Here is a 12552-nt window from a genome sequence, read left to right as displayed (position 1 = left end):
TGCCTCAACAGACTCAGCTACTCCTATTTGTATCGAGCGGCTTATAATTCTCGGTTCTGTTCAAGGTTGCCGGGAAAAGTTCACGTAACGTTTTAGAGAGCATCTTATATCGTAGAATATCAGAAAAAAAACAGCTGGCCACCTCGAGCGTGCACCTTATACGCTTAGTGAGAGTACGCATACGGACGAAAAGGATCTGGCAAACGTTCATCGATGAGCTACCGCAGGCTACGTCAGAATGAAAGATCACGTCGAAAATACAAAGCTGCCAGCCACTGATTATGGATCGATGACGTTGTAATCGACTGATTGAACCGTCGGATCCATGAACGCAGAGCACACGCAACGACCGAGAAAAACTATGAATGATGCCAACATTTTTCAAGCAGATCCATTCTTTTATTGCTAATGTGTGATTAATACCTACGAAGCACTTTGAGCAGTGCTAGACCAAATTGGTTGAGCCATGTCGTCGCACGTCTGCGTAACGTCGCCAACACGCCCACGTAGCGTCTGTTTTTTCCGATTCGATTGAAACCAACAAACATTAGTGTCACTATGCTTCCAAGCACCAAGATACATCACCTACGTCTGTATATACGTATATATACACGCGTTTTCCAGCATCATATAAATATCTATTACATAATCATTCTTCATCTTGTGCGCCTGCTTTCGCTCGCCCCAGACAGCATCGTGGTGACTTTCGTAAACTATCTTACAATACGCATGTTAGATGTCGACTGCTAACTACACCGCTTTGGCCGAAGCTTTTCTTTTGAAAGAATGTTACTAACGTCGATGGCTGCTGCCGGCTCCATTCGAGAGTCACGCGTCCTTGCGAACCGCAAATTTCTCTGCTGCCAAAGAGTTACAAGTTTCACGGGACTCTGTAATAGTAATATATGTACATAAATGGGTGTTTTGGTATACATATGTATCTAGGGAACGCAAGAAAGTGCGAAAAATAGAAATTTTGATTTAGGAAAAGAATGATTCAATTTTTGTTATATTACATTGTAATTTTTTTTTAGATAGGCTGCTTTGTCTTTAAGTGTAACGGAGGACGAAGCAATTACCGAACGAATTTGCTAAAATAGAAGATTGACTTACGTAGTATACTACGCAGTCAAGAGATCAGTTACATAGACGAACGAACACAAGAAAAATGTGTCCTATATTGGTCCTATCCATATTTGTGGATCTAGGCTTGGGCAAGTGAGCACATCAACGTAATGCGTGCATGTTGTATTGCTAACAAATCAGATCACCTACTGATCTTGTATATATATTTATTATAACTTTGTTAAACAATCTATCTTCTCCGACGCTTATCTCCGATATCTGTCTTCGACGCTTAGGGTCAGCGACCGCACAGGGCGATCACTTGGCGACATACTATGTGCCTTCAGCGTAATAAGCCAATATGTCAAAACTAGTTAGCTAAAGGTTAAAGAGGCTCAAAACAACGAAAATGCCGTAAAATAAACAGCTATAACTTTGCAGATAGCATCGAAGTTCCGTGTTCCCACTGTTATTCGGAGCGAAATGAAAGCGTAACACCAACTTTCATATGAAGCACGCAAATTTACTAACAGTTCGCAGCAACGGGGAAGTTGACTTAGCGATACCATTAGAAACTGCCATATTAACAAACCTACAGTAATCATAGTAAAACAAGTATGTAATCTAGAAATGTGTTATGATCATCATCATCAACTGAACAGAATTCTCATTGCACAGACGGACCTTTCAACAACGACAGAGCATTGCTTCTACGTTCAGTACTTCTGATCTCCCGAATCCAACAAGTCGACACACGTATAGCATTAACATGTGGCTGTTTAGTCAAGCACTAATACGTAAGGGCTCCACTCTTGGCGAAGGTGAGTATTGTTTTAGGTTTGAATGCGTTCAACAAGTAAATATACAAAATAGGCCGTGTTATTTGAGAGCCTATTTATGTCCGTCTTCGTTCTAAATTCCCATTTTTTTGCGATCGGCCGCTGCATGTCGAAGTGAAAGGGGCTAAAACTTTACGTCAGAAATCAATTCTTGTCAACGCGACGGTTTCACTCACTTCCTCCTGGTAGCTTCATCGTTATCCTCTTTTTTATTGCAAATGGGACATCATAAAGACACGTATTACTGCTCTAAATGACCCTTTTGCTTCTGATTTGGTTTTATGACTGAGTGACTTAGATAGGGCAAATCAGATGATAGAATACTTACCCGTATTCTTCTCGCTGCGACCGCCTCGCATTCTGTAAGGCTCTAAGAGTCATCATGGTGTCGTAGTACACAGTGGCGTCCTTAGTTGTTCTGCTGTAAATGATTGACTGACATTATGGTTCGAGCCGTGTTCGCCGCCCCCTTCTACCTAAGCTCTGTTATCCGCTTTTGATTGTGTGAGTTTCGTGCTCGACGCTGAGCGGCGGCTTCCAGCGCTGCGATGAATGTCCAGTATATTAAAACTTTTTTATCGTTATGACTACCACGAACGAACGAACGAAGGCAGGCCGCTCATTCCTGCTAAGAAGGCCGAATTTTATATATCATATTTAATAACAGCCGGTCGGACTGGGCCTTGCTTTTGTATAATAATTAAATTGGTGAGTTTGATTTTGAAAAGAAGATACGAACAGATACAATCAATATTTCCATTGTTAACTCCATTTAATATTAGCTCTAGAATAATTAAAAGAAGCTAACTAAACTGTTAGCCCACCAGAACGAAAGTCTCTATGGGAGCTCGCCATTTCCCGGTCTATGCGTAGCCGAGGCACTACCTATCAATAATGCTTGTTCTATTAAAAATAGCGTCGTGTCTTTTAGATCTGGCATGTGAAGACTAAAAACTTGTAATTTGATGAGTCACCTTTTAGGCAGTTGTCCTTACGATAACTGGTTTCGCAGGGTATTTTTTTTTGGTATAATTCAATGTTTTTTTTGAAAGCTGATTTCTCCTACGAATGTGTATCTAACTAAGTAGATAAGAAAAATGCCACTAACGAATAAGGTGCGTATCTTTTGATTTACTTTAACACTTCTCATTACCTATTTATACAAAGATATGCAGGCACGAACATAGACAAAAGATAATGGTAACAGCAGAATAATTTGATCATTTCCGTTTCGTTCTTATGTAGCCTGCTACCTTCATTTACTAATTATTTTGGTGTGCATCCCATATGTACAGGTACGCAACGACAAAATGTCAACAAATTTGATAAAAAATAGGGTACGAATACTTGACAGAAAAAACATTTTATCGTCGATTTCACTATTCACCTGTTTTAGTTAGAAAAATTGATCATTTAATTCATAATTATAATTACTATGGTGGTAGATGATTGAACTCGTATACTGACTGGCCCTTGTTTGACCTCCGCGGGCGGATATCAGTATCGTCTATCGTCACTGGTCACCAGAGATGTTTTTTTAGACTCAGATCATTTGTGATAATTTTTTTCTATAACCTATTTTCGAAGTTGTCATTTTGTGAAAACTCAATGCAAGCACACACATTTTATAATAATCAAAATAATAATGATTATCATAATAATGTATACGGGTACAAAACTGTGCTCTGTGTTCATCATTTCTACCGCAAGTAACAGAACATTCCTTACTGCATAGTTTATTTCCCATTTATTACTGCAGTATATCGCCGACATGACAATAATTAGCATACGTTTACATTTTTTGTGCGTGGTTTCCTTTTTCACGGGCTTATTTATTACTATAATTATCTTACTAAACACACGCTTTTCCAAAGTTACGCCATTTTTGGCGCTGTCAAAAAATGCTAAATTTCATCCATATTTGTTGACGTACTCATTTTTCTCGCCTTTTTTTCTCTGCGAAAATATTTCGTACTTCTTTCCGCCCCTGTTAATACTATTCACTAGCTATTCCGCTTATCCTCGACCCTTTCTCCAAGTTACTACTCGATCATACTTTCATTTACTTTTCTGTAAATCGGGCATCATTTATTTCGTTCGCTTAGATACAACGTGGGTTTCGTGGTTCTTCGCGCTTCTTGTAGCATTTTTTTTCACAGTATCTTGTAGCATCTTGTGGTACCGTTAGATGACTTGCCGATCTTCCCTTTTATTGGTTCAGATACTTCTCTCTCTTCCGTCTTTCTCACTCACTCACTCACCCACTCGGGGCGTCTGCTTGTTTGTATGTCTCCACCCTTTCTCCCTCTCAGGTAACGCGATTCATCACACCATATCAGTTTGTGGTCCAAAATACGTTAGTTAAAAAGCAACAATCTCTACATGGTGCACCTTCCGGGACGGGACTTGACGGCAGGTTTCGTTCGCTGTGATCGGGGGGGAAAGTCATTGTTATGCATTGCTACGGTAGTTAACGAGACACTACGTACGGGTCGTCGTAGAACAGATCAAAAGTTTTTTGATCAAGCCGACTATTCTTTCGTTTATACGCTCAGTTTGAAGGAATATAACTATTACATATAGATGGAACTATATGCCTCTGCGAAATAGACAAACTTATAACGGCATTAAAAATAAAGCAAACCTCAAGAAAACTAAGGGCTCATGATAATAATTACCTCATTGGAAATGTGCTAACCAGGTGACCCATCGTTTAAGCCTCAAAGCAAGTAAGTTCTGCCCGCCGCTAGTCGCTTGGTCCCGTCCCCACTGACAACAACACCCTCAAAAAACGAGAGGCTATGAAACTTCACACAAAAATACATTCACTAAAGGGGCACCCCGGATGGGTGTCTCACCAATACATTCATATCACATTTGAGCTCCTCCTGGAAGCGTTTGGCACGACCTTCGGCTCAGACTTAGGCGTAGATAGCGGCTTAGGCGTAGATGGCTTAGACAGAAGCAAGATACTTCTGCTTTGTCATGGACCATGTCTGTCTACGCGATGCAGAGAGCCTATACAGCGTCATTGATTAATTCTTCCGGAGGACTATACCAACGACAATACCGTCAAAGCGGCACAGAATTCGATCAGAATTGCCACTTTGCATTGGGTAATTATGCCTGCCTTTCTCAGGTTCGCTATTCTACATACACAGCGTCTGTCGTTACTCAAACCTTTATCGCAGCATTGCAGCTTTAGAACTTTGGCTCAATACGGAATCACCTTATGTCCGAACAAGATTACTACCGAGGGACGATGATAGCACAGGGCAGAATGTATATTGCATAGTTGGTGTCTATAAGAAGAAATATTTAATGTCGATAGTGTTAAAATCATATGCGTCTCTGTCCATCCCTCATTAGTCGAATTCATGATGTCCAAATAGTTAACCGATCTGAGGCGCAGCGTGAAAACGATACTGGACTCAATAAAGACGTCGTAGATAACACAGAAGTCAGTAGGACATTTTTGCTCACAGATGAGAAATCAACTTATTAGTTTGCTATTAAAGAGGATATTCGGGTGTTTGAACTTATGTAATAATGGACCTTACGAAAGAAAAGTAAAATTTGTAATTTGCTTGCTTTATATTACTGCCTAAAGTAGCAATACACTATCGAGACATACTACTCTTACTTCACACCAGGATTTTTGCTGGTCCTCTTTACAATGCCCCACCTGTAAGACCGTCCAGGATGTTCGATCTGAGAAGTCGAATGCTGGCGCTATTTTCATCTTCCACAAAGTCACGAGCGTGGCAGAATCTTCCTTTGACGAATGCAGAATTTCTGTGACTTCAGGCACCTGCTGGAAACAGCCATTGATTTAGCCATTGCTTATAGCATCTTATGGGAGATCAAACTGCGACGACGCGTTTACCATGCTGCTGGCTTACTTCCCCTCTAAACTAACACTGTCCTAGCCGTTTGGTGCATACACCTCTTCCTGATATATGATGGTGTCTTTATACAAACTGGGTATATTCCTCCCTGCCTTCGTTAAGGTGTTTCAGCGCAATGGTACGATGCAATGAGGCCCATTTGCAGACACACCGTCCTGTGCTTTCTTTTCTCACTCTTGATCCTGTCTTGGCATCTCAGAGATGATCCTTACTTGCAGTTATTTCTAGGATTATAATTCGCTTTTTTGATAGTCTTATTAATTCGAACGATGTAACACGCTTCCCACGTTGTTTCCTATCTCTTAAGTCCACCTGGAACGACTCTTCACCAAGCCTTTAGTCCATTTCGCTGCTACAGTTTTACTACCACTTAGTACTGACTACATTTTACAGTACCCTGTACGTCCTCGCAAGAAAAATTGGCCAGCGGCCACTTCTGAATGTTTTTCCCTTTTGTTTGTCCTCGTTCGTCGAAGTTACTTCGTTCCTTATAGACATTACCTCCCTCTAGCATCTTCTCGTTGTCGCCATGTGCGTTCTAATGCAGGTATTGTTATATCGTTTGTAATTTCAAACATCTTCGTACGAAAATCACTAACTATTACTATGATTACGGAGATTACAGTATCATTAGTACAAGACTGAGATGATTGAAACGGACTCGATGGTTTTTTTGTGATTAAAGAAACATAGCTTCGAAGTACCTGTTTGCAACATTGCTTGTCGTTGGTGATGTTATACGATTTCGTTTTCTTTCTCAGTTAATTCTCGGATTCGAACCATTAATCTGTAAGTTGTTGACGTCTTGATGTGTTTCGCGAGGTCGATCGTCTTTTTTCCGCTTTCTTTCCGTTTTTCTAACCAATAAGAGTAGCTAAATAAATCAGAAACAACTTACATGCGCCTTATATGTTTTAAGGACCTCGTCACTTTAGTCCATTCAACAAACTTGCGTATATATCGAAATAACGAGCTCTTCAGACGACTTTACTATGATTCATAATTTCGTTACTTATCCCGCTGTTCGCTGCATCTGTTGTTCGTTGCTCTGCCAAAACTCGTTAACGAAATCGTTCTGTTTCTTATACATAATAATGGCAATATATTACAGAAGTTAAACTGAATGAATGATCGACCGCGCGAGATGATCCCAACGCTACAGGGATTTGAAAATGAATGTGCGTGTATATATGTATGTATATATATATATATGTATGTATATATCAATATCGATGTATTATACATTCTTTATAGGAATTAGAAATTCTCGTAGTTGCCACTGTTATTATGAACTTGCAAAATAACATGATTATTCTGTTTCTTTTTACCCATAATTTTATAGATGTATGTTGTATAGATGTATATAGAAATCACTTGAAATACTATTTTTGGCGTGTCGTATGGATTTTTGCTTTTTTAACCCTGTACCGTTTAAATTTCACGTTGTCCTATTCTTATATGAATTGGGTTCTCTTAGCAAAATGGGTCATTGTATCGACTACCCATTTCTCTCAGAATATTGTGCGTACTTAGGTGGTTATGAAGATCTCGAAAAAATAAAGAAGCTAAATATAACCGTTGATAGATAGCTTCTGAACTTTTCTGGTCAAATTTTTGTGCGTTTCACTCGATCTCTATTCACATAAGAAGGTGGTTCCCATTGGGTTTCTGTATCTTCTGTATTTTTTTGGTTGATCTTGTGCGTTACTGTTAACTAATATATATATATATATATTTCCAATGTGGCTCAACAGCACGTCCCGTCTTCCTGTACCGCACTGTTGGAGTTATTTTGGTCCGAAGCAGCTTTATTATATTGTTGATTCTCTCTATTTCCTATTTGGTATTATAAAATACAGTACAAAACTGTATTTTGAACTGAAAGTCAAACAGTGTCCCTTACTTCCAGTGGTACACAGAATCTCTCGGGAAAACAGCCCGCATAGATACTTAAAAACTACTGCACTTAGGCTGAATTAGAGAAATTATTTTTTCATTCTATTCTATGCACTCTGATAGCCTCGAACATGTAGTTGCTTCTAGTAACGACGCCGCAGTTGTTCTCGGGTCCGGATAGTTTAAATCGGCCCACTTCGGTCGATTTGGGGTCTAGCAATATTTGTTTCCACATCGTCCTTTCTATAGCCAGTTTTCAGTTACCATTAACATTTCTAACTGGTTCACTATAATTTTCTGGATGAACGAAGTTGTTTCACGTTGGCTGTGGCGTTAAACAGGGTTCGTCGTTGCTGCTGGAGATCGGAATAGAGTTTGGGCTTGACGCTGGCGTTAAGCTCTGCGGTCGATTGAATGAGAGATCCTGTGGCAGGATACAAGGTCCTGAGATCCTGTTGCGAGGCGAGCCACGATTAGAGCCTGACATGGACGCCTCCGATGAGCCTACAAGAATGACAAGGAACAGCGCAAAAAGAAATAAAATAGTGGTTTACTCGACAAAAGAGACAATATGCTATTTCATCATTTTAATTTTGCGATAGCTACTACATACATACGATCGACCCACTTAGCGTTACACCAATTCTATCTAATGTGAAGGAAGCATATAGTTCTGACATGGCCACTCGTTAGTTGTTGTTCCTAGCGTTTAGCTTTATCTGATTAATTTTCTTCACAGCTTTTTCCACGTCGAAATCCTCATAACTGGGTTAATATGGGCATCTCATATCAAAAAAAAAGGTCAAGTAACATCAAGCTGCTACCAACAAAGACAGAACGAAATTTTGTATCATCAGACGTCGGATCAGCGTTACCAGATCATTGTTAATCGACGACATGTAGGTGTCTTAGGTAAAAGCAGGACAAGGTCGCGACTATGCATACTAAGGCTTGGCAGGTGCACACAGTCGAACGCTTGACGCTCGTACTGTGCGTTACTAAGGCATGGAGCCTTCGCCCAGCATGATTGACCACAGTCGCAAAAGATGCTTAATATAAGTAAAATAATATAGATGACATAGCGTGAAGGTCTCCCTGATACAATTCACGGCGCGCAAAGCAGGAAGAAATTACGAGCACCTGTTTCCATCAGACACCCCAAAAGTCGAACGTATGGAAGCTCGGTTAGGATGAAATTATTTAAAAATTATTTTCTAGTCTTGAAACAATTTTTCGTTTTTTCGGATACAGTTTACAGCAAAGAGAGATGACACCAACGCCAAAATCTGACACAACAGGAACAACTTGAAACCTATAATGTAATTCTCTACAAGTACATCATTAAAATTCGTAAGCTCGAACTCGAGCCGAATTCAAGCTTTCTCAAGTAAAAAACAGTAGGGAATATCTGCGATACTCGTTTAATATAAGATACATACAACATTATGTTTATAACAAATAGGCGTATTCGCACAAACGAAACGACAGTGTTTATCATTGAATTAGTAACACGCGGTGAATGTAGAGGTGAATCATGTCCGTAGAAAGGCCTCTCCTAGAAAGATGATCATGTGTTTTGTTGCAATAATGCTTCTAAAGGCCAAGCTAATATATATATATATATTCCGGCTATGTACCTTTTTTAGGACGACGAATAGGCTTCAAAGTTTTTCTGATGAGCTGCACGTGTCAAACAACTGAACGTTTTAGTTTTTAGCTCAATGAAACGTTGTTGCTTTAGATTAATATTGCGTTTAAAAAATTTCTAAATTTAAATTAAATTTTATTATATGTTGAAATACTTTGACGATGTCAAAATATGTTGACCATTCGGCCGATATTTAAATGTTAAATGTCAATTATGTACATGATTCTTTGAATTTTTACAAGCCATGGACCTCTTTTATACACATTTTATCATTAAGTAAGCAATTCGATGATTCGTATGTTTTTTTGCGTAAATTTTACCTTATATGAAGCATTAATATCATGGTAACTACATATTCTATTCCAAATCAAAGGGACACTCCCATATACAATAGATGCAACATGTTGGAAGTCGTAAACGACATAGTTGTAGGCCAGTAGAAACGATTATTCTATCAACGCCACTGATCGCGTAGCGTTGTCATGTTTCGTTAACAGTGCATGTCCTTTTCGGAGCACATTTGATGCATTTATTTAACCCTATATCTTCCATATCGATTTCTTGATCAACCATATACCTACCCATCGGGCACCGGACCGATTATTTCACAACAGCTTATATAAATATATATTCTTGCTTCAAGGAACGAGGTCTTTCTTCGCTTGTTCTGCCCCGAATGGCGGTAACGCAGGGCTGAGCGTTAACAATTGGCGTCACTTAAGATCGAGTTAAGTGCACGGGCTGAAACGAGCGGAGCATGTCCGCAGAAAATAACGAATAAAAACAAACACAAATGATAAAACCTTATTTGTGCATTCATTCTCGGTGTAACAAAGAAAAACATACCAAGTTAGAGAATACATAAAATTGGTATAGCCCAAGCGTCTCAAAAGCAGCCAGTCATAGGACACTTATGCCTAACCAGACGTAAAACTTGAACCATAGATGGACACCCAAGCCGGCAAGTACGCCACTTTGCCGTGCTGTATTATTAACATGCATAGAACGTCGAATAACTTAGGAAGAATAGCATCTAAGATGAAACACCCAATTTCCAACTCAGAACATTAAAATTGTTCTTCTCCCAAGGCGAAAAACGGCAGCTGCTCCAAAGTGGATCTTTTTAATTCAACATTTGATAAGAATCTGACCAATTCCAGATCTTCATTTTGATCAACTTCGAGTCGGGTATATGTATATATCAATGGCATTTTTAAAAATAAATACAAGAATGGCAAATACGTTGCCAGATGAGAAGCAGCGCTGAATAGTAATAGAACGCTAACAGAAATTGTATGTTTAAATAAAAATGCATCCCGATTTGTTCTATTAGCACTTCCGCCTTCAAATTATGCCTCCTTTGTAGGTCCTCAATAGGCCTGCCTGTTTGCAACAGTAGCAAACATTTCGCGCAATGTATAATAGAAAACTCTAACTGGCGCTAACTGCACACCTCGATACGTGGACTGATCTGGTGAGAGCTCCGGTGCACTGAAAGCCTCGAATCTGAATTTTGTCAAATTTACCGCTCAGTACCCTTGACCTTTACCTACCAGATTGAGTCGCGGGTTTCTATCTTTGTATATATACGATAATGAGATGGATAGAAAATACCTATTTGGCTTCTTGCCAGATCTTCCTACTTGGTTGGTGCTTTGAGAATTCATTAGAATAACAGCCGTAACATCCGACAACTGTAGAAAACCAAATTGTACTTGAGATGACCATACAAAAGCATATCTTACGCCTACATATAGACTGGATCTTCAACTCGTGGATACTGTGACTTTATTATTTATTCTCTTTCAGATCAAGTACACATGCTAGTAGTTATACCTATTACAAGTCTTTCTGGAAGGTAAGGAGAAAGATTTTGGACTCGGCCCAATTTCCATAGTGCTCTGAAAGGGCGGATACGTATGCAGTACGAGGCGAAAATCTCATTGAACGAACAAAGCACCTTCACTTTTTTTTATACATCTTTTCATTGTACTTTATACTCCCTTGCTACGTGCAACAGATGTAGAACAAAGTCCCTTAAACCGTCAAGAGACTTTTTTAAACACTCAGAAGACGTTTGCCCGACCACATTTATGCACGTGTATTAGGATGTATTTTGTTACTGATAAGTATCCTTAGCCCGTAAATGCGTACGTATGTCACAATATCCGTTTGGAGGCAATGGTGTTTCGAAATAGAATCAGCCCAGCTATCTTTGCCCGGCGGTTTTCCTCTGCTTTCCATATATTGACGTTGTTAACCGTTTACAAAGAAACCTACATGAATCAGTATGGTCTCTATAAAACTGTTCTTGCCGCTACTCTAATTTTATCAGAAAGCTGATTAAAGCGCTGATACTGCTCTAATCACCGCTGCTAAGGCAGGAAAGTCGTGCAATTGAGCTGCAAAATGTACCCAGACAGAGTTGCAATCAAATTACTGGTTATGAGACGGGAAACGTTTCATATTCTGATTTGTAATGATGATGCACACTTTAGTTAGTCCGCGTTGAGTTCACATAAACGTGGATAAAATTGAGCCCGTTTCGATATGAGCTTTGGTTCTATTTCTACATGTCTTCTTCTGCTTATTGGATAGCGGTATCGGACGGAAGTGTTGCGTTTTTTCATACGGATTACTTGGGGCTATGATGGGGTAGAATGGCGGCGGTGAGCGATATGTGCGGCAGTGGCATGACAATGCAACGCTTAATATGGCACCATCACTTATGTGTTTCTATGTTTCTGTGCTATAACAACTGTTGGATTATCCATCCGAGACAGGCAAAAATATCGACAACTATGAGCTTTAGTTTCAAACGACAGTAATTTTAATAGAGAAGTAACAATATAGCAAAAAGTTCTTTTCATGTTCTCAATGTCGCCTATACCTCTCCATGTGGCAATGACGGCATAGCTATTATTTCTAATATGATGGTTTCAAAATTGAAAACGTATCATCAATATTCGAAGTAGAACTTGTCTGTTGTCAGTAACACGGTTAACACTAACTTTGTGCGATCAGACTGAGTTTACCTTGTGTGTTCTCACACGGTTCAGGTAATTCGCTAGCCTGCCTGGACGATAGTAGGCCCCATTTCAGATAGGAACTTACGAAAGTCCGCGCGCCCTCCAAACAACAACAACTACGCTAGAAAAATACTAACCCACGAACTGGCGTTCGTATCACGGTCTCG

At 39.6% G+C, this 12552-nt stretch overlaps 1 protein-coding gene across 1 annotated transcript in view; it reads right to left on the bottom strand.

The window, feature by feature from the left end:
* Window positions 1–377: 377 nt before the first annotated feature.
* LOC111269024 (uncharacterized) overlaps window positions 378–12552 on the bottom strand; it is a 62968-nt gene continuing 50793 nt past the window's right edge. The window contains exons 3-5 of the mRNA XM_086971915.1: window positions 5590–8212; window positions 2233–4330; window positions 378–890 (exon numbers count right to left, since the gene is read on the bottom strand). Coding sequence (XP_086828041.1) covers window positions 8025–8212 — 188 coding nt within the window. The 3' untranslated portion in view covers window positions 378–890; window positions 2233–4330; window positions 5590–8024. The remainder of the gene's footprint in view (window positions 891–2232; window positions 4331–5589; window positions 8213–12552) is intronic.

This window comes from Varroa jacobsoni, unplaced genomic scaffold (genome assembly GCF_002532875.2).
Source record: "Varroa jacobsoni isolate VJ856 unplaced genomic scaffold, vjacob_1.0 scaffold_1345, whole genome shotgun sequence".
NCBI classification, from domain to species: Eukaryota; Metazoa; Arthropoda; class Arachnida; order Mesostigmata; family Varroidae; genus Varroa; species Varroa jacobsoni.
The sequence above is the reverse complement of the archived record's forward strand: the minus strand, read 5'-3'. Positions and strand labels throughout refer to the sequence as shown.